We start from the raw sequence: 26538 nt of genomic DNA on the forward strand, positions 1-26538 counted from the left end.
TTAATCACAGTTTTTGATGCATTCAATACAGCTCCAGGTCATCACACAAATAAATCAATGAGCGATATATAAAATGGGCAGAGAAAAACTGATTTCTTTCTCTGCAATACTTACTGAACTTGTGGTAACTTAGAAGAAGAGCATCGATATTATACTACACAGAGAAGCTTTTCAAAATATCAAATCTGAAAGTCTGTCCGCAGTACCGTTGCATATAGAAACATGAACTTTGTCATTCCCTTGGACTTGAATAATAAAATGGCAAATTTTGTAGAAGTGTTAATCAATAGTGGAAGATAAATCAAGACATTCAACTTTGCTTTTGCATAGATTGTTTTCCATCGGCATAACTAAAATCCAAAAGAAATATATGTTTCCATATGTGGCTATACCAAAACTTCAGCTAGAGATAAATCACTTCGTGACTTCCTTCTCTCCAAAGTCTCCATGCAGAAACCTGAACCAGTTTATGTATAAGCTCAATGTCTAAAAGTGTCAATGCACAGGCCCGAAGACACCAAGAGTCATGAAGACACTCAATGACATATAGCTACACACCCAATCTCTTATACAGCCAACAAAGCTGGCAATAAATGAACAACTTAGCAAAGAATCCCCAGTTTCTATTAGACTCAAAACAGGGAATATCCTATAGTTCAAACAAAACAAAAAACTTCTCCCAACTCATTTTGGATAAAGCCATGCGCATCATTATTACTATCGGATGCACACCAAATTTCACGACTCGACCGAATTAAAACCCCAGTTCGCTCAGAAATTTTCGTGGGTTTTATTCTGAATCTGCCAATCGATTATGAATCGCCAAAACCTTCTCAAAGTTCTTCCCTTCGAAGAAATTTGAACTTCAACTAAGGAACTAATGAAAGCATACAAACTTCGCTATGATGAGGCACACCAGCGAGCTAGTCCTACTCAAGCAGTTAAGGCAAAAAGCCTGCGGAACAGTCCTTTTTCAAGGTTGAAAAGACCTCCAGACTGGATGAAAGGGCTACTGGATTCTTCTCTTCTTAGATCTGTCAATAAACTTCGAGAGTTCTGGCAAAACCACAGGAATGCTCTTGTCATTGATGAAGTTAATCAGGAACGCATTGCAATAATGCCAAACCTATTCTCAACTGTTGGAATATATTGCTGGGAGTTAGAATTTTTGAGGTGGGCTCTTCTATAAATATGGTGGATTATTGTGGTAATAGAGAGTCAAGAGACATTATCCGAAAGCTTGAATTTTCAGAATAAAGTGGATGTGTGTTGGTTCAGATTGTCTTATCAACCTCTGATGTTGTCACCGCGGATCTGGACTCTTTGATATGCCTTGATTGGGAAGCAGTGATTGTAGATGAAGGGCAATGCCTTAAACTTTCAAAAGTTTTCCAGCATCTGGAGCAACTATCTGCTGATTTTCGACTTATGCTTTTCCATGAGCAGTTGAAGGATAATGCTCCTGACGTTTCTCACACTCGCTGCTCAAACACATTCACGGCTTCAACTATTCAACGTATTCACTTCTGATGCAAGGAAAATATCATCTCAAAACACCAGAAGAACACTGCAAAGCTTTCTGCTCAATCATTTTAGACGCTGAGAAGGAATTTCCATATGTGCAATGTGTACAATTCACAGGAACTCTGCCCCAAATACAATCTAAGATTCACAAATAGACAACCGAACAACTGCCACATGCATACTCAGTTGTATGCAATATATCTGCAATTTTCAACCCTCCTGTACAAGTTCTCGTGTATGAGGGCTCATTGCACCTCAAACACACCGTAGACACTGCACGGTATACCAAATCTTTGTGGCCCAAAAGTCGATAATATGATACATGACCAGCTAGAAAGGTGCCCGAAGCCGAAGGAGTTTCCACGATGTGCGATGTGTACAATCATTCACAGTAATTCTGGACCCTAGATACAATCTAAGATCAACAGACTTTTCACTTCCATACTCATGAATTGATGCGGAGTCCAGCGTTCAATGGTATTTCAAGCAGCGGCAGTGAACGGTTTTATATAAATACAGAACAACTGAATGTTGTGAAACGAAAGAACCAGAAATTGAAAATCAAAGTTAAGAAATGGGTGAGAGCGAAATGAGGCACTAACTGATACCTTCGATACCAGCGTTCATACGAGCACATTCAACGCGAAATGGCTCCTTCCACCATTCATGCAGCCTCGGTTTGAAGAATCTCAAACGTTCACCATGTCAGGCGTTAACTATGTCAGGCGTTATGGCAGAGTATCAAGGGTATATTTTTCTGCATTAGCGCATATTCTTCTCAGGTGCAGAAAGGCAGAGAATTTGTCAGAAGCCGAGTAACCAGATCCGAGAGCAAAACGTTCGCAGCCTCCGAAATCTCAAAGGTTGCTCTGGTAGCGTTCTAATATCGTGTATTATGTTGACGGGCATCCATGAATTTCCTTTGCGTATTCTTTCCCTGGGCTTGCAGAGGAAATCAATTTGCGCTTATTGCTGCACTTCTTTAGATTTGAAAATGTGGATGTTTATTATTCGAGATGTAAGCGTGATCATCCAGATGTCAACGACCCCAGGGCTATTTCTGGATGTGGAGATTCGTTATTGAATTACCAACGAAATTACAATAGGACTGGGTTTGGATGGTGTTATTTTGCCATTCGTAGACAAAACTCCAAAGAAACAGCAGCTAGCTCGGATGAAGACTGGTAGGCTATAGCGGATCAGACTATTGTGCCTCAATGAGCGTTGGGTCCAACGCATCTCTGGGCAGCGACAGAGGTGGTGCAGTGCACCATCATTTATGGGCAGGCAAACGTTCAGGCGCCAGGCAAACGTTCAACATTTACTTAAAAACACATATGTCAGAGTGCACAGTCTAGACAAAACGCACAGTCTTGGCAGAAAAACACGTATATGTGCATGAATTTCGATTAGGCACAATAGAGAGATAATCCAAGGAATGGACAGAGTAAAAGCATAAAATTTCTGAATGTCAGTAAATTAATGGAGTGTTATGGACAGTGAACATAAATGTCATAACTGATATGCACATAGAGGTCACAAAACAAACGGCTCAAATTGGAGCAGGGCCAGAATTCGCCCGCTCTGATACCATGTTAAAAACACATGGACAGCAAAGACAATGTGAAAGATAAAACATGTAATTCAATTTTTTTATTAACAGAAGATATACATTTATAGTACATTATGTGACTCTTGGGTTTCAGATCCCAAGGTCGCTTGGACTGCTTTTGTCCATTCAACTTCCACACTAACCACTTAGGATTAGGTGTCCAACACTCGCCAACTCTCGGTCAAATAAAGTCTTCCACTTTGGCCAAAGTATTGTGTTTACTTTAAACACAAATGATATATATATATATATATATACATATATATATAATTTTTTAAAATACTCTCGGTCAAACAAAGTCTTCCACTTCGACCAAAGTATCAACTAACTTTAAACATAAATGATAAATATATATATCTATATATATATATATATATATATATATATATATATATATATATATATATATATATATATATATATATTCAAATAATTTTTTATTATAATGTTTATAGAATGAAGGTTGAACCTAGGGCATTTATAAATTTTTAAATTGTATTATAACCATCATTATCCCACATAGACAAAATCTATTGGTTCTACCATTACTGGAATGCTTTATGACTTTCAATTCTATTATCACGTTATTGAAGATTACTAGATCGCTTGTTACGTTCCTCTGGGCCACCGTCATGTTATTTATAGTTTTTTTTTAAGGATTTCATGGAATTAAGAGTGAAAATGGTGGGTTTTCTCTATAATATATTTGTGTTGGACATATAAATGATTATATATATATATATATAGTCATATTGAAATGAATATGTTTATATATAAAAGATAAATATATATATATATATATATATATATATATATATATATATATATATATATATATATTACATATGGATATACCTGTTTCAATAAACATTTAAATATGTTTCATCATGTTTTCCCAATGTGTTAATAAATAAAGTAGAAGAGTTAAGTTGTCTTAATTGTTGGGAATTTTTCTAGTAAAATTGAAAAAACAAACAAATCAAGAACACCGAGACAATGCTCTGTTTCTGCCACAGGATCTTAGCACAGGGAAGCAAAAAAAAATTCTGAGCAGACATAGTTTTTCCTTATACAAAATGAAACTTGTATTCATTAATCAAAGAGCACTTCAGTTACAAATTTCTTCCTCTCTCTCAGAGGGATTCACCAAGAACATTTCAACAAAAAAAAATTACCAAGAACATTTCAACAAAAAAAATTTACTGTGTCTCCTCCTGAGATTTTACACTGCTGTGTGTAAAAATCTCTTTTACATTCACTGCTGTAAAAAAAACAAAATCTTACATTTACTGCTCTAAAGCAAAATTTCTTTTACATGTTCTGCTGCCCATTACATTTCGTTTCTTAATATTACATTTACTGCTGTAAAGCAAAATTTCTTTTACATGTTTTGTTGCCCATTACATTTCGTTTTTTCAACAAAACAATCTTCATGCTACTACATTTTTCATATTCACACTGTTGTTCATTTGCGAGTTGCTCTAATTTCGCAACACTGTGCGTATGTTCTGTTTCATTACAGAATGGTCAACACCACAGAAAACATACATCATACAATGCATATGCTTCACATCAAAATCGTTTTCACACTGCTGTACGATCCTCTCTTACATATCCATTCTTCACATTACATTTCACTGCTATGCATTTCAATGCATGAGCTCCACACAAAAATTAGCACGATGCTCCCCTGTTCTTCTCTACTCACACTGATGTGCGTTTCACAATATGTCTTCAATACAATGTCAACGAACAACAACTCATTTCCTTATGCACTGTTGTGCATGCCAATAACCATAGACTCTGTCTCCTTTTTTTTTACGAGCTGTGCGTTTTACACCGTTTCATTACAAAAGTCAACGGAACAAAAAAAGCCATTAAACTTAATTATTTCACCTATATTTACAAACGCCATTTAATTCTCAGCATGGCGATATGAATTAGATTTATGATCAAAGGTACTTCATAAATTAATTTACTGGTCAAAAAAAACTTTACGCAATCTCCATGCCCTGCAGAGCATACCGAGCTTTCACCTCAATCCAATGGCGAGCAGTCTTCACACTCATCCAACGATCATCGCTCGGCCAAATCAAACGAACGTTATGTCCCGATAGAAACGTTGTTTTGAAAAAGTACAGAGGACGCGTGGCAGAGTTTTATTGCATCGGACTCGTTTGTACGAAAACCACTTGCTGAGAAAAGTGGTCCAATAAGGTAGCTGGTTTTCCTGAGCTGTTTTCCTGCTGCACGATGGCGGATTCGGCAAATTTCTGCGCTGCCATCGCTGTCCCTACAAGGCAGTTGGAATTAATACTCCAACACTCCCCTTTAATTTCAACTGTTGGGCGTTCAATCATACCCAAACACTTCACAAAAATTCATAACTTTTCTGCCTATTCGTATCAGCTTTCCTTTCATCGCTTTCACTGCTGTGCTCAGGCACTCCAATCATGTAATATCCTCTTTCTCTCTGCCTCAGTCAAGATTTCCAATCTTTGCATCTCCAAGCTATCCTGCAACCTTTTCTTCTCTGCTCTTATGGCAGATTTAATTCCATATCTTTCCCCTATAAGAAGATCTTTATCAAAGAATGACTGTTAATATAGTTCAGCGATAATGATCAAAAATTACAGGCTCCCCCTAACTGTATGCATCGTCTCCTTTTGGCAGAGTCTTCGCAAAAGAAACTTAGATTGGCTGGGGAGATCGAGGGACTTTTGGACTGTATTTCCTTCCTTCTCCATACTTGTGTAACTTTCTTCTTTTGCATGGGTCTAGCTTGTGTAAGAGCCCATGTTAAGTTACAATCACGTGCCATATGCCCAATGTTATGACACTTGAAACATTCTACATTGTTCATGAATAAGATTTCATGATTTCTTCCTGTAAAATTGTTTCTTGGAGGTTGTCGAAGACCATACCATCTATCTCTATGAACTGCTCTACAGTCTTTTGCCATATGACCAAAGTTTGAACAAGAATAACAATAACCAAAAAATGAACTTTGGTACCTAGGAGATAGAGGTTTCCTTGATGTACTTTTGAAGCTTTTATTCCTTGAGATACTTTGATGATAACCATTGCCTCTTGCCTCTTTGACATCATCAACATTTCTTCTTGGAGCTGGTTTTCTACTTGGAGTAGGATTTCTTCTATTGTAGCCTTGATTTTTCTCCTTGCCTTTGTTGGAACTAGGAGCATCACAATTTCTTTCCGCCTTCTTCACATATCCTTTGCTTAAAGCATTTCCATTCTTGTTTGAGGGTTCACCTACATACCCGAGTCCTGATTTATCAAATGGAGATCCGTGATAGCTAAGCATGTCATACAAGGCTTGAGAGCTCTTCATGATTTTGTTCATCCCTTCAACCTTTTTCTTAATGAGGACAATATCTTCTTCCTATCTTTCACACTCATTATTCTTCTTTGCAAGTTGTTCCTCAGTTTCTTCCTTGCTACGAGTAGCTTTAGCTGCTATTATTTTAACGGAGATGATATCTGACTTCATTTTGGAGATTTCTTCATTCTTTGCTTGACTGCTCTCCATTTTCTTTTCAGCTCCTTGTGCCTGCTTCCTGGCTTCTTGTAATTCAGACTTAAGGGAGGAGACCTCTACCTTGTACTGTCCAATCTCTTCTACAAGTTTGTTCACTCTCTTGTGCCTTTGTTCAAGTTGACTTAACAAGGTATCTTCTTCCTTCTTTGCTTTAATTGATTTGTCATGGATATGACTTCTTCATGATGCTTCCTTTTGCTTTGATCAAGTTCCTTCTTAACCTTGGCAAGCTCTTCATCCCTTTCTTGTACTTGAAGCTTGATGAGGTCAACCTTCTCATTTTCATCTTCTATGATGGGTTCAGAATTTCCTTCTTGACTGATGGTCATGGTCAGTGCTCCCTTTGAGTGAAGGTCATGAAGTCTGTCCCATATATCCTTTGCTGATGAATATTTTCCTAGATTCTTATATTGTCCAACATCACATTATGAAAAATGTTTTCTCAATATGAAAATCAATCATGGCCAACAATAGTCCAATGTCGCATTTTGACAAAGACTGTGTCAATATGGAAAGAAATTGTAGTCATCCATGGTCAACCATATTGACTTTAGGGTTTAGAATATTTATCTTAGGGTTTATATACCTCAGGTTTATAATATTTATCCCTTTTGTTTAATTTTATACCGTTGAGTTTTTAGTTTTAATCCCTTGGGTTGATTATGCCCTTGGGTTTATAATATAAATCCCTTGAGTTTATTAATCTAAGGGCTCATATTCCTATGGTATAATATTATTCATAGGGTTTATGATATTAATATTTGCGTTTAATATAAATCCATTTGGTTTATAATCGTGGTCAACCATGGTCCAACATCACATAGGGACAAATATTTTCTCAAGCTGAAAATCATCCAATGTCGCACTGTGACAATGGTTGTCTCAATATAAAAATCAACCATAGTCTATCATGTTCGAATGTCACATTTTCACAAATATTGTTTCTATGGAAATCAACCTTGGTCAACCGTTGTTAATTATGGTTAGCCATGGTCAATAACCATGGTCACATTATGAAAAAGATTGTCTCTTGGTCCATCATCACATTGTGAGAACCATGGTCATCCATGGTCCAACGTCGCATTGTAGCAAAGATTGTCTCAATATGAAAGTCAACCATGGTCAACGATGACCAACCATTGTCCAACATCACATTGTGACAAATGTTGTCTCAATATGAAAGTCAATCATGGTCAACCATAGTCCAACATCACATTGTGACAAAGATTGTGTCAATGTGAAAATCAATTGTGGTCACCCATGTTTATTTTATGGTTTATAATATTTATCTTAGGGTTTATATACCTTGGACTTATAATATTTATCCCTTGGGATTAATATTATAACCTTAGGTTTGTAATTCCCTGGGTTGTTAGATTTAATCCCTTAGGTTTATAATATTAATCCCTTGGGTTTGTTAATCTAAGAGTTTGTATTCCCAGGGTATAATATTATTCATAGACTTTGTAATATTAATATTTGGGTTTATAATCACGGTCAATGATTGTCCAACATCACATAATGACAAATATTTTCTCAATATGAAAATCAACCAATGTCGCATTGTGACAGATATTGTCTCTAAATGGAAATAAACCATGGTCAACTACGGTCAATAACGATGGTCACATTGTGACAACCATGGTCAACCATGGTCCAACGTCCGATTGTGACAAAGATTGTTTGAATATGAAAATCAACTATGCTCAACCATGACCAACCATTGTCCAACGCCGCATTGTGAAAATTGTTGTCTCAATATGAAAATAAATTATGGTCAACCATGGTCCAACATCGCATTGTGAGAAAGATTGTGTCAATATGTAAGTAAACCATTGTCAACCATGCTTTTTTTGGGATTTATAATATTTACCTTATGGTTTATATACCTTGGGTTTATAATATTTATCCCTTGAGTTTAATATTATACTTTTAGGTTTATAATACCTTGGGTTTATCTTAGTTTTTATTATTATTATTATTATTATTATTATTATTGTTATTATTAATGCTCAGATTTTTTGGAGCAATCACAGAGAGAAAAAAAGGGTCGACGTATTTCGAACCTAGATTCAGGTTTTTCGTAAGAAAACCCATAGTGAGGAGCATCTTCATGCTAAATCTTATCACTTTCTAGCCCAGAAACTATGTGTTCTCAATACTCTGGCTAGTAGGGCTATTTAGGTTTTTTATGAAGACCATCTGATGGATGAGAAGAACCATCTCTTTAATGTCTTTAAGAATAATGGTTATAGTAAGTTGCAAGGTTTCAAAGCCTTTTTAAAAGATAGTCGGGGACCTAGAACTAAAAAAGAGGTTGAGATGACCTTTAGTGTCTATCTTCCCTTTATCCAAGGAACAACTGACAAGATTGCTAGAATTATTAAGAAGAAAAATATTGGTTCCACCTTTAGACCTTTTAAAACCATTCGCAGCACTTTGAGATATGTCAAAGACTGTATCGATCCCAAATGCATGAAAGATGTTTATTTAATTCCATGTTCTTGTGGAACCCTCTACATTGATGAGATTGGTCATTCCATTTCACAAAGGATTTAGGAGCACGCAACAAACCTTAGGCACTATAGGACCCGCTCCTTTGCTCTAGCCAAACATGCTGAATTAACGAAGCACCATATTTCCTTAAAGGATTCAAAGGTCCTTGTGAAGGTTGACCATTTCCATCACTAAAAGTTAAGAGAAGCCATTGAAATTGAAAAGATGAATAAAACTCTTAATAGGAACAATGAATCGAAGTTAAGTAGCTCATGGGTCCCTTATCTTTGTTCTTACCCCCTTAGTTTCCTTCTTCTTTCTTGGTTGATATAAGTATTTTTTTTAAGCAATCCTTAATTAAATTAATATAATTCTATTTGATAATATAGTTGTATCTAAAAAATATAATAAATAAATTATAATAAAATATAAAATTCGTTAATAACATATTATTATAAATTGTTAGAATCTATCAATTTTTATAATTAAAATTCAAAATAAATTAAATTAAAATTAAAAATTAACTATTTTGACTTTTGTCCTTTAACGCTCCTTTTTATATAAACTTTTAATTTTATTTTTTTACCGTTGAGAATTAACCTTTGCGTCTCTGAGATTTATATATTATTAGTCAGTTGATCTTGTTGCTCCTCATCCTGACCCTATTTCTCCTCATCCAAGTCCTGATGATGAACCTAGATCTAAGTTCCAAACACGTCGACCCTTTTTTCTCTCTGTGATTTCTCCAAAAAAAATTGAGCATAAAATCTGATACTATTATTAATGTATTATTTTTTTTAATGAATGAATTAATTATTTAATGAATTAATTTTTTATTTCATAAATTAATTTATAATGAATGTAATAAAAATGAATGAATTACTTAATAGTTTAATTATTTAATGAATTATTTGATGAATTAATTAATTAATTGTTATTAATTAATTAATAAATTGAATTGAATTAATCAATTAATATTAATTTATAATACTTTTAAATTTAATTAATAATACTACTTTAAAATAATATTATTAATTAATAATACCCGGATGCGGGTGACAACTGTTGAAATGCATGTACAATTAATGGGCAGCTGTGGGTTGCAGCCAGTCAGGCTGGACACCCCATTAACTACCCCCTGCAAGTCTTTAATGCGGTTGATCGTTGAAAGGATGTTCAGGCAGAAGGAATGTAGCCTCAAGCGAGGCGAAGTTATGGCAGTGTACGCAGTCCAATGGACCCTCATCTCCATTGCCGCCTCAAACTTCAGTTTTCAATTCTATATAATGCGTTATTTGTCCAGTGTTGTAAATCATGCTCTGGTTCAGAGACGGTTAGAAGGCAAGAGTGATAAGAAGCCCGGAGGAAGAGGGAAAGGCCATAGCCTACCCTCTGTCCCCTCCGCGTGGTTTGGGCAAGCTGTTTTGAATGTTTCTGATTCACTGTGTCATTTTATTGTCTTCATAGTGGGTTCTGGGCATTCTGTGTTAATTCTGTTACCTGTGTTAATTGTGCTTGTTGTGCGTTCAATTTGGTTTCCAATAGTAATTTACAAAGGGTGTTCAATCCCTGGAGGAGGAAGAAAAAGCTATCGCCTACCCTCTGCTCCTTCCGCGTGGTTTGGGCAAGCTGTTTCGGGTGTTTTGGATTTGCCGTGTCGTCTGAAGGTCCTCGCAGTGGGTTCTGGGCACCATGGGTTAATTGTGTTAATGGTTTATTCAATTTGGTCACCAATAGCAAATTTCAAAGGGTGTTCAATTCCCGGAGGAAGAAGGAAAGGCTTTCGCCTACCCTCTGTCCCTCTTGCGTGGTTTGGGCAAGCTGCTTCGAGTGTTTTGGATTTGTCGTGCTATCTGAGTGTCTTCATAGTGGGTTCTGGGCACTCTGCGTCATTTGTGTATATTGAATGTTTAATTGGGTCTCCAATCGAATTTGAGTCTTCAATTCTGTGTTCTCCGGTTCATAGGAATCAATTTGGAGGCTCAATTCAGAGCACGCAGCTTCATTGGTGTTCTATTCAGTGTACTCTGTTTCAGCTGTGCTATTTAGGAACAATGCCACCTCGTCAAAGGGGCGTCCCAAGACGTGGAGGGGTCTGGGGCATTAGAGCAAGACAAGAAGCCCAGGCAATTCAGCCAGTGGCCATAATGGAACCCCTTTCCTCTCCCTCTGAAGAGTCCGATCAGTTGGACAGTCAAGTCCATACTTCTCGTTGCACCTTTCGATGCCGGAGGAATCAGACCCGGCTATCTCTGCTCATCACTGTCCTTGCAACCGAGGAAGAGGACGACAAGTCAGATACTGAGGAGCTGGAACAATCGATCCCTGTTCGGGCCATGAAGGACAATTCTGATAATACTCTTGAGGTTGATATTACTGTGATGGAGCCTTCTCCGGATTTGAGAGCGCCCCAGCAGCCACCTCTCGGATTGTCGAGGAATCTTGCTGGCTCTCTTCAGCCTCCTGAGTATTATGGCAATCAGCCCACCATCACTCTGAAGACGAATGAAGAAATTCACCAACCAGAAAATGTTCCAGGTGAGCCATCAAAGGATTAATTCATGTTTTCTCTGCTGTTTAATGCATCTGTTTTGGAATATGGAGGAGACTCATTCTGGCATAGAAGAGTCAAGGCGTTGGTTTAGCACTCCTAGTTTTTTGGAAAATATGGTCTCGGCAGCAAGCTACAGTGGAAAGGCAGATTTCTCTACTCAAAAGCTGTCATTTTGTATGACCGTTGATGTTTGGTTGGATATGCTTTTTGATACTATCTCTATATGTGTAATCCAGGTTGCCCTGTGCACCTGTAGTTTTCTCTGACAGAAGATACTCTTTGCATCTTCTTAGGCTACGGCCTCTTTTGTAAAATATTTTCTTTTTCTTAATACAATAGTTTAGCCTTTATGTAGAAAAAAAAAATATTATTAATTAATAATAATAGTAATTTCAATTTATAATAATAATCATAATTATAAGTCTTTGGTATATATTAATCACATTTACTAATATATTTGTATATACTATTTATATAATCTTTTAACATATATCAACAACATTTACTAATATAATTATGCTCGTTTATTAACTAAATTAATATTCCATAAATTTTCTTCTCACCTTACTTTGCTTTAACCATAACTACGATTTACTTTCAACCTATCAATTCCTAATCCTAATTACTTTGACATTGTCCTGGTCTAATCTTACTAACAACTTTCCTTTAAACATACCAATTCCGAGTCATGATTATTCTGGTACTATGCTTGTCTCTCCACTTAACGTGTGAGTAAGTGGAACCATCACTCTATTAATCATATTTCCACAAAATAATATTTTTAATCATTAACTAATTTAAAATTCCCTAAGTTTTCAAAGCCTTGTTTTGCTTTAATTATACAAACCGTTTTATTTTAAAGATACCAATAACTCTTATTTTAAAGATACCAATTCCAAAAATCATGATTACTTTGGCACTGTGCATGTCTTTCCACGTAACCTGTTTCTTACCCAATCATACGTCAATACGTACAACTACCTCGCCAACTTTCGGTCAAATAAAGTCTTCCACTTTGGCCAAAGTATTATGTTTACTTTAAACACAAATGATATATATATATATATATATATATATAATTTTTTAAAATACTCTCAGTCAAATAAAGTCTTCCACTTCGGCCAAAGTATCAATTAACTTTAAACATAAATGATAAATACATTTTTATATATATATATTTATATATTCAAATAATTTTTTATTATAATGTTTATAGAATGAAGGCTGAACCTAGGGCATTTATAAATTTTTAAATTGTATTATAACCATCATTATCCCACATAGACAAAATCTATTGGTTCTACCATTACTTGAATGCTTTATGACTTTCAATTCTATTATCACGTTATTGAAGATTATTAGATCACTTGTTACGTTCCTTTGGGCCACCGTCATGTTATTTATAGTTTTTTTTTTTTTTTAAGGATTTCATGGAATTAAGAGTGAAAATGGTGGGTTTTCTCTATAATATATTTGTGTTGGACATATAAATGATTTTATATATATAGTCATATTGAAATGAATATGTTTATATATAAATGATAAAAAATAAAGAAAAATATTACATATTGATATACTTGTTTTAATAAACATTTAAATATGTTTCATCTCGTTTTTCTAATGTGTTAATAAACAAAGTAGAAGAGTTAATGTGTTAATAAACAAAGTAGAAGAGTTAAGTTGTCTTAATTGTTGGGAATTTTTATGATAAAATTCCAAAAACAAACAAAACAACGCTCTGTTTCTGCCACAGGATCTTAGCTCACGGAAGCAAAAAAAATTCTGAGCAGACAGAGTTTTTCCTCATACAAAACAAAACTTGGATTCATTAATCAAAGAGAACTTCAGTTACAAATTTCTTCCTCTCTCTCAAAACTTGGATTCATTAATCAAAGAGAACTTCAGTTACAAATTTCTTCCTCTCTCTCAGAGGGATTCACCAAGAACATTTCAATAAAAAAAAATTACTCTGTCTCCTCATGAGATTTTACACTGTTGTGTGTAAAAATCTCTTTTACATTCACTGCTGTAAAAAAAACAAAATCTTACATTTACTGCTCTAAAGCAAAATTTCTTTTACATGTTCTGCTGCCCATTACATTTCGTTTCTTAATCTTACATTTACTGTTGTAAAGCAAAATTTATTTTACATGTTCTGCTGCCCATTACATTTCGTTTCTTCAACAAAAAAATCTTCATGCTGCTGCATTTTTCATATTCACACTGTTGTGCATCTGCGAGCTGCTCTAATTTCGCAACATTGTGCGTATGTTCTATTTCATTACAGAATGGTCAACACCACAGAAAACATACATCATACAATGCATATGCTTCACATTAAATTCGTTTTCACACTGTTGTGCGATCCTCCCTTACATATCCATTCTTCACATTACATTTCACTGCCATGCATTTCAATGCATGAGCTCCACACAAAAATTACCACGCTGCTCCCATGTCTTCAATACAATGTCAACAAACAACAACTCATTTCCTTATGCACTGCTATCCATGCCAATAACCATAGACTCTGTCTCTTTTTTTTTTTACGCGCTGTGCGTTTTACACCGTTTCATTACAAAATTCAATGGAACAAAAAAAACATTAAACTTAATTATTTCACCTATATTTACGAACGCCATTTAATTCTCAGCATGGCGATGTGAATTAGATTTATGATCGAAGGTACTTCATAAATTAATTTACTGGTCAAAAGAAACTTTACGCAATCTCCATGCCCTGCAGAGCATACCTAGCTTTGACCTCGATCCAACGACGAGCAGTCTTCACACTCATCCAGCGATCATCGCTCGGCCAAATCAAACGAATGTTATGTTCCGATAGAAATGTTGTTTTGAAAAAGTACAGAGGACGCGTGGCAGAGTTTTATTGCATTGGACTCGTTTGTACGAAAACCACTTGCTGAGAAAAAGCGGTCCGATAAGGTAGCTGGTTTTCCTGAGCTGTTTTCCTGCTGCACGATGGCGGATTCGGAAAATGTCTGCGCTGCCATCGTTGTCCCTGCACGGCAGTTGGAATTAATATTCCAACACTCCCCTTTAATTTCAACTGCTAGGCGTTCAGTCATACCGAAACACTTCACAAAAATTCATAACTTTTTTGCCTATTCGTATCAACTTTCCTTTCATTGCTTTCACTGTTGTGCTCAGGCACTCCAATCATGTAATATCCTCTTTCTCTCTGCCTCAGTCAAGATTTCCAATCTTTGCATCTCCAAGCTATCCTGCAACCTTTTCTTCTCTGCTCTTATGGCAGATTTAATTCCATATCTTTCCCCTATAAGAAGATCTTTATCAAAGAATGACTGTTAATATAGTTCAGCGATAATGATCAAGAATTACAGGCTCCCCCTAACTGTATGCATCGTCTCCTTTTGGCAGAGTCTTCTCAAAAGAAACTTATATTGGCTGGGGAGCTCGAGGGACTTTTGGACTGTATTTCCTTCCTTCTCCATACTTGTGTAACTTTCTTCTTTTGCATGCATCTAGCTTGTGTAAGAGCTCATGTTAAGTTACAATCACGTGCCATATGCCCAATGTTATGACACTTGAAACATTCTACATTGTTCATGAATAAGATTTCATGATTTCTTCCTATAAAATTGTTTCTTGGAGGTTGTCGAAGACCATAACATCTATCTCTATGAAATGCTCTACAGTCTTTTTCCATATGACCAAAGGTTGAACAAGAATAACAATAACCAAAAAATGAACTTTGGTACCTGGGAGATGGAGGTTTCGTTGATGTACTTCTGAAGCTTTTATTCCTTGAGATCCTTTGATGATAACCATTGCCTCTTGCCTCTTTGACATCATCAACATTTCTTCTTGGAGCTGGTTTTCTACTTGGAGTATGATTTCTTCTATTGTAGCATTGATTTTTCTCCTTGCCTTTGCTAGAACTAGGAGCATCACAATTTCTTTCTGCCTTCTTCACATCTCCTTTGCTTAAAGCATTTTCATTCTTGTTTGAGGGTTCACCTACATACCCGAGTCCTGATTTATCAAATGGAGATCTGTGATAGCTAAGCATGTCATCCAAGGCTTGAGAGCTCTTCATGATTTTGTTCATCCCTTCAACCTTTTTCTTGACGAGGAAAATCTCTTCTTCCAATCTTTCACACTCATTATTCTTCTTTGCAAGTTGTTCCTCAGTTTCTTCCTTCCTACGAGTAGCTTCAGCTGCTATTATTTTAACGGAGATGATATCTGACTTCATTTTGGAGATTTATTCATTCTTTGGTTGACTGATCTCCATTTTCTTTTCAGCTCCTTGTGCCTGCTTCCTGGCTTCTTGTAATTCAGACTTAAGGGAGGAGACCTCTACCTTGTACTGTCCAATCTCTTCGACAAGTTTGTTCACTCTCTTGTGCCTTTGTTCAAGTTGACTTAACAAGGTATCTTCCTGCTTCTTTGCTTTATTCAATTGATTTGTCATGGATATGACTTCTTCATGATGCTTTCTTTTGCTTTGATCAAGTTCCTTCTTAAGCTTGACAAGCTCTTCGTCCCTTTTCTTGTACTTGAAGCTTGATGAGGTCAACCTTCTCATTTTCAGCTTCTATGATGGGTTCAGAATTTCCTTCTTGACTGATGGTCATGGTCAGTTCTCCCTTTGAGTGAAGGTCATGAAGTTTGTCCCATATATCCTTTGCTGATGAATATTTTCCTAGATTCTTATTTACAGAATCAGGTAGCCCATCCAAGATTGTTTTTGCTGCTTTTGCATTGTACTCCTTGGATTCTCTATCCATCTTGCTATCATCAATCACTGATTCCTAAATTTCAATCCCTTGAGACTTTAAGAAAGTCCTCATTTTTATTTCCCATATATAAAAGTTCCCATTGAACCTTGGAGCCTCAAATAGAATTCTTTCAAATAGATTGTTTTCTATTTTAGTAGTAGAGGGAGACACATCCTTAGTAGGATTGGAGACTTTCTTCTTTGACCTTGTTATTCTTAATTATACTTGAAATATTTGACTGTGTATTTAAAAACACTGATTGTTTCTTCAGCAACAACACAGAAAATTAATCTGAGAAATACCTTGGATTCTTTTGCCTGAGACTTCACTCTGCTGGAGAAGTTGTTACAGCAAAAAACTCCTTCCTTCAGCGTTTTTGATACCTTCAAAGAGCCTAGAAAGCTCTGATACCACTGTCGGGAATTTTTCTGGTAAAATTCCAAAAACAAACAAATCAACTAAACACAGAGACAATGCTTTGTTTCTGCCACAGGATCTTAGCAAAAAAAAAAAAAAAGCAGACCGAGTTTTTCCTCATACAAAATAAAACTTGAATTCATTAGTCAAAGGGAACTTCAGTCACAAATTTCTTACTCTCTCTCAAAGAAATTCACCAAGAACATTTCTAACAAAAAAAATTACTCTGTCTCCTCCTGAGATTTTACATTGCTTTCTTTAAAAATCTCTTTTACATCCACTGCTGTAAAAAAACAAAATTTTACATTTACTTCTCTAAAGCAAAATTTCTTTTACATGTTGTGCTTTTTACACCGTTTCATTAAAACATTAAACTTAATATGAATTAGATTTATGATCGAAGGTACTTTATAAATTAATTTATTGGTCAAAAAAAACTTTACGCAATCTCCATGCCTTGCAAAGCCTAGCCAGCTTTGACATCGATCTGACTGCGAGCAGTCTTCACACTCATCCAGGGATCATTGCTCGGCCAAATCAAACGAATGTGATGTGATAGAAAGGCTGTTTTGAAAACTTACAGAGGACGCGTGGCAGAGTTTTATGTACTAAAACCACTTGCTGAGCAAACTAGTTTTCTTGAGCTGTTTTAGTGCTGCACTTCGTGCTGCACGATGGCGGATTCGGAAAATATCTGAGCTGCGGTCCCTGTGACGGCAGTTGGAATTAATATTCCAACATTAATATGTTATAAAATAATATTATATCACCTTTTATGTTATTGTGGTCGCGTCATATTATTGATATTTGCTTATTAATGGTGTCGTATGGCAAAAGTATTAGAGAACAATATAGTTTAAACATCACAAAGCAATTACTTATCATTCAAAATATTTTAATTTTTGTATCGTTTGGAAAATCACTCGCGGTGTCAGTGATTGGAATGGCGAAATGGGCTTCCTTGAAGCTTCGTTCACCCCACACTGCATTCCCATGAATCGTTCTCAATCATATTATCGTAATATAATATAATATTTAATTATATTATCGTGTGCAAAAGCCTTTCTGTACATTGAACTAGATTCCCCATTTTTTTTAATATTTTCTTATTGAATAAAGATAATGGGGCGGCGGACACCATGCCTCCTTTACAAATATTTCCACCCACTCATATGTTTATATATAAATGATAAAAAATAAAAAAATATTACATATTGATATACTTGTTTAATGTGTTTCAACTGGTTTTCCCGATGGGTTATTAAACAAAGTAGAAGAGTTAAGTTGTCTTAATATGTTATAAAATAATATTATATCACCTTTTATGTTATTGTGGTCACCTCATATTATTTATATTTGCTTATTCATGGTGTCGTATAGCTAAAGTATTAAAGAACAATATAGTTTAAACATCATAAAGCTTAGTGAACTAAGCTGGGTTCAATGGCCAACCTATATTGTGCTTCAGGGTGTCAAGTGAGTGGATTGGCGAAATCGGCTTGTTGGAAGCTTAGTTCACCGCACAATGCATTCCCATGAATCGTTCTCAATCATATTATCGTAATATAATATAATATTTAATTATATTATCGTCTTCAAAAGTCTTTCGCTACATTGAACTAGATTCTCCATTTTCTTTAATATTTTCTTAATGAATAAAGATAATGGGGCGGCGGACACCATGCCTCCTTTCCAAATACTTCCACCCACTCATATGTTTATATATAAATGATAAAAAAATTAAAAAATATTACATACTGATATAATTGTTTTAATATGTTTCAACAGGTTTTCCCATTGTGTTAATAAACAAAGTAGAAGAGTTAAGTTGTCTTAATATGTTATAAAATAATAGTATATCACCTTTTATGTTAGTGTGGTCACCTCATATTATTGATATTTGCTTATTTATGGTGTCGTATAGCTAAAGTATTAGAGAACAATATAGTTTAAACATCACAAAGCTTAGTGAACTAATCTGGAAGTATTAGAGAACAATATAGTTTAAACATCACAAAGCTTAGTGAACTAATCTGGGTTCGATGGCCAACCTATATTTATGTTATTGTGGTCACCTCATATTATTGATATTTGCTTATTTATGGTGTCGTATAGCTAAAGTATTAGAGAACAATATAGTTTAAACATCATAAAGCTTAGTGAACTAAGGTGGGTTCGATGGCCAACCTATATTGTCCATCAGGGTGTCAAGTGAGTGGAATGGCGAAATCGGCTTCCTGGAAGCTTCGTTTCCCGCAAACCGGTTTGCGTTCCCATGAATCTTTCTCTGCCCTTTGTCGTTCTCAATTACCAATCATTCAAATTATTTTAATTTTGTATCGTCTGGAAAATCGCTCGCGGTGTTAGTGATTGGAATGGCGAAATCGACTTCCTTGAAGCTTCGTTCACCGCACACTGCATTCCCATGAATCGTTCTCAATCATATTATCGTAATATAATATAATATTTAATTATATTATCGTGTGCAAAAGTCTATCTGTACATTGAACTAGATTCCTCATTTTTTTAAATATTTTTTTAATGAATAAAGATAATGGGATGGCCGAGTGAGTGACCAGAAACGGGACGGTTGCCAACGTTCCCAGTTAAAAACGTGTAAGAAACGATAACGGGTGTAAGAAACGATAACGGGTGCATATATGTTATGGGAAATTTTTTACAATGAGTAGTTTGCTCTTTTGCAGGTCGTTCTCACTTCTTAGCTTTATATTTTCACTTTTTATTTTAGATTTCATGTATGTATTCATTCAATAACCTAGAGGAGTATCTCAAGTATACAAAAAGTTGATCATTTCTGTACTATTGTCTTTTTCTTTAGTTGATTTGTTTCATTTAACATGTATATGGTTAAAATTCATAGTTTAAACACTATTCTATATGTGGCTCAAGAAGTTCACATTTAATTGCAAATTTTATTTATTGTTTACAGTTATATATATATATATATATATATAATTATTTGGAGTTTTTTTTAAGGAAACAATAATTAGCGGAAGGCTCAAAATGCATAAGAATGTATATATTTAATAATCAATTTGTTAAGCATCAATTTGGTATTCAAATTATTTAGTTTTTAATAAAATTTGGATTGGAAATTTAGTTGAAATTACATTGAAAATTGAAACTAACTCTGTATTTTTAATTTTCTCTCTTTTTATTTCTTGAGTGCGAAACCTCCCAACTCTCTTTACCGTTGTCCTTTCTCGTTTCGTTTCCTGTTTCTCGTTTCTGGTAAGACAACGGACACCATGCCTCTTTTCCAATTTTTTCCACCCACTCATATTTTTAATTATCATCGAAGTTTAAAATTCCTTATATTTACTTCGTCCTGTTTTGCTTGAACCATACACATCGCTTTACTTACTTTCGATTGTCATTTCTCAAAGTCGTCATCATCATTTGAACGCATATTTTCCTGCAATACTCGGAATTGCATGATACTGGCTGAAACATTACAAAGAATTTTTCAAAATTCCAACTAATCGCTTGCCAATTCCCTGAAACCCTGAATTAAAACTTTTCGAGGCTCTGATAATCGAATAATAGAGGCGCGTATTTAGCTTCCGTTGCACGCACACCACGTGTTACTGCTCAACGCGTAAACTGGATCTTTATAACGCTCATGCGTGGTTTTTGTAGCTTCTTATCAGCATTTCTGTGTATCAGGCGATATAATCTCCATTGGACAATTCCTTTATTAGTGTTTCTGTGTATCAGGGCATATAATCTCCATATTCCAATGGCAATGGCAAACCTCACTACCGTCCCAAGTTGCGCTATCACTGCTGAAGCTTCTTCCTCCACGACCTTCTCTTCTTCCTCGACGTCTAGGTCCTACGATGTGTTTATAAACCATCGGGGGCCGGATGTGAAACTCTCTTTTGCCAGCCATCTGTACAGACGCCTTCGTGATCATGGATTTAATGCCTTTTTGGACAAGGAGGAAATGGAGGAGGGACGCAAAATTTCTTCCCAAATACAAGAAGCTATCCATGGTGCCTATGTACAGATTGCAATTTTCTCTCCAACTTACGCGGAATCTAGTTGGTGCCTTGATGAGCTTGTCCTGATGGAAAACTCGGGGGCTACAATTCTTCCGATATTTTTCAATGTGGATCCTTCAATGGTCCGCTATACAGAGAAACGAGGAGCGTACGCTGAAGCCCTGCTGGAGCTGCAGAAGAAGACAACATCTGACGGAAAGGAGCCACGCTACAGCTCAGAAACTATTCAGAATTGGAGAGCTGCACTTTCAGATGTTGCAGATCTAAGTGGTTTCGAACTGAAATCTTTTAATGGGTAAGTATGTCCTACTCTCTCTCTCTCAATCCGTATAGTAATGATATAACCTGCTGATGTTTACTAGGCGTTTCTCACTACTTTTGTTACTTTATAACCGAATATTATTTAGGGACGAGGGCGAGCTCTTGGATGCTGTCCTCGAAAAAGTTTTCAAAATTGTTCGAAAACAAAAACAACCTTTGTATGTGGCTGAACATCCAAATGGTTTGGATCCAAAAATAGAAGAACTCGAAGAAATGGTGTTGCAGGACCAAGGGAATCCCAAAGTTATAGGAATTGTGGGTGTTGGTGGCATTGGAAAAACGACACTAGCTAAACAATTCTTCAACCGCAACAGGTCACATTACAGAGAATCCTCCTTCTTGCAAGATGTTAGAGAAAATTGCGCTAAAAACTCTCTAAATTATATGCAAAATGAGCTCATTAAAGACTTGAAGCTTGAAAATATGGGAACAGAATGCGTAGAAGAAGGTATAGGGATGCTTAAACGGCACCCCTTATCTTGTCACGCTCTTATCGTTTTTGACGATGTAAGTGATGCCCATCAGCTGGAAGTGCTTCTATCAATTAAGAAAGACCTTACCCCTGAAAGCTTGATTTTGGTTACATCACGTGATAAACACGTCCTCACAAGCTCAGGAGTGTTAGAGTCATCCCTTTATAACTTAAAAGAGCTGAATTTTCCACAATCCAAACAACTATTCTGTTCCTACGCCTTTCATCATCCACTTCCACTGCCAGAATTTGCAGATCTGGTAGATCGGTTTGTCAGAGCGTGCAATGGATTACCATTATCATTGAAGGTCATTGGGGTACTTGTTTGTGGACAAAATGAGAGATACTGGACAGAGCAATTGGATAGACTTCAACACACTCTGCCTATGCAGATAGAGGGGAGTCTCAGAATCAGTTATGACTCACTTACAAAAGAAGATCAGGCGATATTCTTAGATGTTACATGTTTCTTCATTGGAGAAGATAGAGATAAGGCCATCAGAATATGGGGCGAGGTGGGGATTCAAAATCTGCAAAACAAGTATTTGTTAGAAGTGGACAATGAAAATAAAATAAATATGCACGACCACATCAGGGACATGGGAAGAAATGCTGCAATGGAAGCATCCATGCCCCATCGTATCTGGACAAACAATAACACTTTGCAGCGATCATCACCTGTAAGTAGTTAACTAATCGAAACCTTCATCTTCTATTTAATTGAATTTTAATATTTAAAAGTTCTTTATTTAAGAGAGAGATAGATAGATTTACTATAGAATTTTCATCAGGTACGAAACGAATTTCGTGGAGTTAGTATAGTTCGTTCCTCTGTTGATTTCTTCCGGGATGAACAACGTTGCTTTTCAAATACCTCAAGTCCAGAAATATCACGGATCAAAAGTTCAGAAGTCAGGTATGTATTCGATAATTTCCATCCTTCTGGTATGAAGAAACTGCAACTTGTTGCAATTGAAGAAGATCATTTAGACGACATTTTGAGCAGAGTGCGACCACCACATCTTATATGGCTCCGCTGGTATAAATGTTCCCACTCTTCCTTGCCAAATTGGATTTCGCTAACCAGGTTAAGAGTTCTAGAAGTGGAGGGAAGCAAATTGAGTACACTATGGCCACATCAATTTCAGGTAGAAAAATATGTGCGCGTTTCTTATTTGTTCATTTAATCATTTAATTTCTTATTTTGTAGGATACAATCTTATATTGAAATGTAAACATTGCAGGCGTTGCCATTCGATCTGAGAGAGTTAAATATCTGCTCTCCCCTTTCAGAGATTCCAAGCTCTATAGAGAAGCTGAGATCACTCGAAAAGATTGTCCTATGGAATCACTCCGAAGCAGTCACAGTAGAAAGGTTGCCCGACGAATTTTGTTTTCTGCCGTCTTTGAAATACTTAGTCCTCAAAGGGTTCTCTAGATTGGTGTCGCTGCCTGATTCCTTCGGAGAGCTAACAAGCCTCCAGCTAATAGATTTGGAAGGTGCTTCTTCTTTGTGCAGTCTTCCCCATACATTTGGAAATTTAATTCAACTTAGACATCTATCATTGAAGGGTTGCGAAGCTTTGATAATCTCCAATGAAGCAATTGGAGATATTAGAACACTGGAATACTTGGATCTTTCATTCTGTGGGCAAGTGATCGATTTGCCTCCACAGGTTGCACACCAACGATCCTTGCGAAAGTTGTATTTGCAGGGAACTAAGTTAAAAGAATTCCCAAACATCATTGCAGGCCTCTGCAATTTGGAAGCTTTAAATTTAGGTAGCGATTTGTTGGAAATGCTGCCACCTTGGATCGTTGACCTCAAGTGTCTGAAGATGTTATCAGTCTCTTCTTCGCAGCAACTGAAATCGTTGCCCGAGTCCATTGGTCTGCTCACTGAGTTGACACATATGGATATAAAGGATAGTGGGATAGAATACTTGCCGCAACATCTTGTGGAGATGAAGAATCTAAAATCTTTAATAATATCAGATTGTCCGTTGCGCCAGCTTCCATTTAAAAGGGTTGGAGAAAGAGAAGCACTGTTGACATTAGAAGGAGAAAGAGGGTTGAATAGATTGAACTGCTCCAATTACAAATGCATGTCTGGGCTGAAGACGTTAGAGCTGTCAGAGGCAGAAATAAGGGAGGTATCTTTTGAAGAGGGTATTTGCCCTAACCTTCAACGACTGCAATTGAGAGGCTGTTATAGCTTGAGGCAAATAGGAGGGCTTTCTGGTCTGCGAAAACTTTTTGAACTGGACATCAGGAGCTGTGTAAATATTAAGGAGCTCCCCGGTCTTGAAGCGTTGGTATCTTTGGAGAGGCTGACTGTTGAGAAATGTGAGAAGCTGGAGATAATACAAGGGTTGGGGCAGATTACAAGACTTAGAGAACTATGTGTTCAGCAATGCCGTAAGATACAAGAGCTGCCAGGCGTGGAACATCTGACTTCTTTGGAGGTGTTGCTGGTGACTCGATGTGAGAATTTCAGGGGCATACCGATGTTGCAGCAGCTCACAAAGCTTAAATATCTAGATTTCTCGGGGTGCCGTCAGATACGAGAGCTGCCAGGTGTGGAATATGTGACTTCCTTGGAGAAGTTGGGTGCTTCTGGTTGTGAAAGGCTCAAGCAAATACCAGGGTTGGGTCAGCTCAAAAATCTTATAGTTCTACAAGTTAGCGGATGTAAAGAGATCAGGAGCATAGCAGGACTGGGGCAGCTCACAACGCTCAGAGAACTATATCTTCGTAACTGCTATGGGTTACGAGAGATGACAGGTGTGGAACATTTGAGGTCATTAGAGATTCTTGATGTTAATGGCTGTCCGAGACTGCAATGGGATGAGCGGGTACTTCAGCAGCTGCAGCGACAATTGATGGATGGCGTAGGCCTCCAAGACCAAGTCACCTTATTGAGGTTGAGGAAATTTTTTACTCCTTTATTGCTTTTTTTGCAGATTCTTCTTACGCTGGCGTCATTAGTTTATGGTATACCGTCATTAGTTTATGGTGTACCGTCAATCCTCCTGGTTATCTTGCCTCTATTATTATTTTTTCCAAGTAAATGGGCAAACATCCAATTATCCATGCCCATTAAAATTACCAACTCCATTAGATTTAAAATGACTATCACCCTCCGAATTATCGTTTATGTAGCATGGACTCTGGCTTTTATTTGCTCCCTCCCTCTCCATTGGCCGCTAGACTGCTCGTGTATCGTACTTTTGTTAATGATGTGTATCCAATGTCTTTTTGTGAGGTGCGTTACTGAGTTCATTTACTTGGAGTACTCTAACGAGGAGGAAGCGGAATTGCCGGGACGGCTAAAAATGGTTAGAATTTGGGCAAAAAAATTTCAAAAAGTTTTGTAGAGACTGTTTGAATTGTGTTTTTGATGTGGAAATGGATTCAGCACCATCAAAAACTTTGAGAACAATTAAAATTTTGAAGTTTAACAATTATAATTTGGATTTACAAAAATCCTTTTCAGATTACTACGACAATTTCATTGCTTCAGGTTACAACATCTCATCCATGTACAAAAGTGAGAAAAAACACTTACGCCTCTGTTTCATTGTCTTTCATTTCCACCGTGTGAATATAATCCTGAGCACGTTTTAACAACTTACATGTATAACAGTAAAATGATGTAATTGGTTTTGGTTATGTTCCTATATTTTATTCATTAAATGGAATGCAATTTTTTATTACATTAAATTCTCCAAATTGATGTAATTGGTTTTGGTTATGTTCCTATATTTTATTCATTAAATGGAATGCAATTTTTTATTACATTAAATTCTCCAAATTGTTAAAATGATTAAATTTTTATGGTATTATTTTATTTTTATTAGGGTAATAGGTGTGTTTATTGTAAAATAGAGTTTTTTTAAATTTCTATTTAATTATCAATAATTAAGAAACAGAGAAACAGACAACAGACAGTAAGTATTTTAATCCTTTTGGGGTTATTGAAACGGCAAACCAACGACACGACCTCAACGAAGAAGGGAAAAGAAAAGACCCGCAGAGAGCATTACAACAAGAACAACAAGCCCAGCACTCATCAATAGGACAGAGCAAGCACCTTGTAGGATCAGCCATGGAACGCATCCCACCTTAGAGAGACCCACCTGAAGGTGCAATGCTCCCCGTATTTACCATCAGGATAAAGCAATTGGGGCCCCCTTCTGATTAATATAGTGGGCGGACCATACATGGGAAAGTGAGACGCGGGACCATTAGAAAAAAAGAACGACGCCGGATTATTAATAACGGCCGACCGTCATTAATAATATGCTACTCCTTACCGATAGATCCCACAAGAAATCTCAATCCTCGCTAGTGCTTCTCAGCCACCGACTCCAGCTTCTGGACCAATTACAGAGCTAGTTTGAGTACCAGGGCCTATAGACCGAGCTGATCCAGCAATATGTTTAGAAGTATTTAGAAATAAAAAGTTCTTAAAATACTTTTAGTAGTATTTAGAAATAAAAAGTTGAGTATTATTTTAAAAGCAGTTATGTTTTTTTAATACTTTTAATTATATTAATTAATTAAAATTTTCTGGACATAGAATATCAATAAGGTAAGGTATTTGTGCATAATATTATAATAAAATTTATTTACAAGTTAAGAATCTCCAAATTAAAATGAAGTATTCATGATTAAAAAAATTGTTTTATATATAATTGGCAAATTAATTATTTTTATAACTAATAATAATAATAATTTTAAATAAAGTAATGATTTAACTTAATTTTTATAATGTTAATCTATTTTATTAA

The 26538-nt window shown here is 36.1% G+C and overlaps 1 protein-coding gene across 1 annotated transcript; it reads left to right on the forward strand.

Moving 5' to 3' along the window:
- The first annotated feature begins 880 nt into the window (after nt 1-880).
- LOC149215260 (uncharacterized) lies at nt 881-25122 on the forward strand. Its single transcript, XM_089389670.1, has 12 exons — nt 881-1138; nt 1279-1516; nt 1993-2102; nt 2291-2387; nt 2474-2708; nt 10285-10413; nt 10495-11729; nt 14614-14776; nt 20666-21247; nt 21360-22425; nt 22537-22893; nt 22990-25122. The coding sequence occupies exons 1-12, from the start codon at nt 881-883 to the stop codon at nt 25120-25122; spliced, it is 6603 nt and encodes a 2200-aa protein (XP_089245796.1).
- The last annotated feature ends 1416 nt before the right edge of the window (nt 25123-26538 follow it).

This window comes from Pinus tabuliformis, chromosome 1_1, assembly GCF_031772625.1.
Source record: "Pinus tabuliformis cultivar Carrire ecotype Pingquan chromosome 1_1, CPIR1, whole genome shotgun sequence".
NCBI classification, from domain to species: Eukaryota; Viridiplantae; Streptophyta; class Pinopsida; order Pinales; family Pinaceae; genus Pinus; species Pinus tabuliformis.

Excerpts from the sequence above, each read along its gene's own strand:
- LOC149215260 (XM_089389670.1), top strand. The coding sequence starts at position 881 with ATGAAAGCATACAAACTTCGCTATGATGAGGCACACCAGCGAGCTAGT. Across the intron at positions 2,103-2,290 it reads AAATCAAAGTTAAGAAATGG|CGCATATTCTTCTCAGGTGC; the intron begins GTGAGAGCGAAA and ends TTTCTGCATTAG. Across the intron at positions 22,426-22,536 it reads CTTTGCAGCGATCATCACCT|GTACGAAACGAATTTCGTGG; the intron begins GTAAGTAGTTAA and ends AATTTTCATCAG.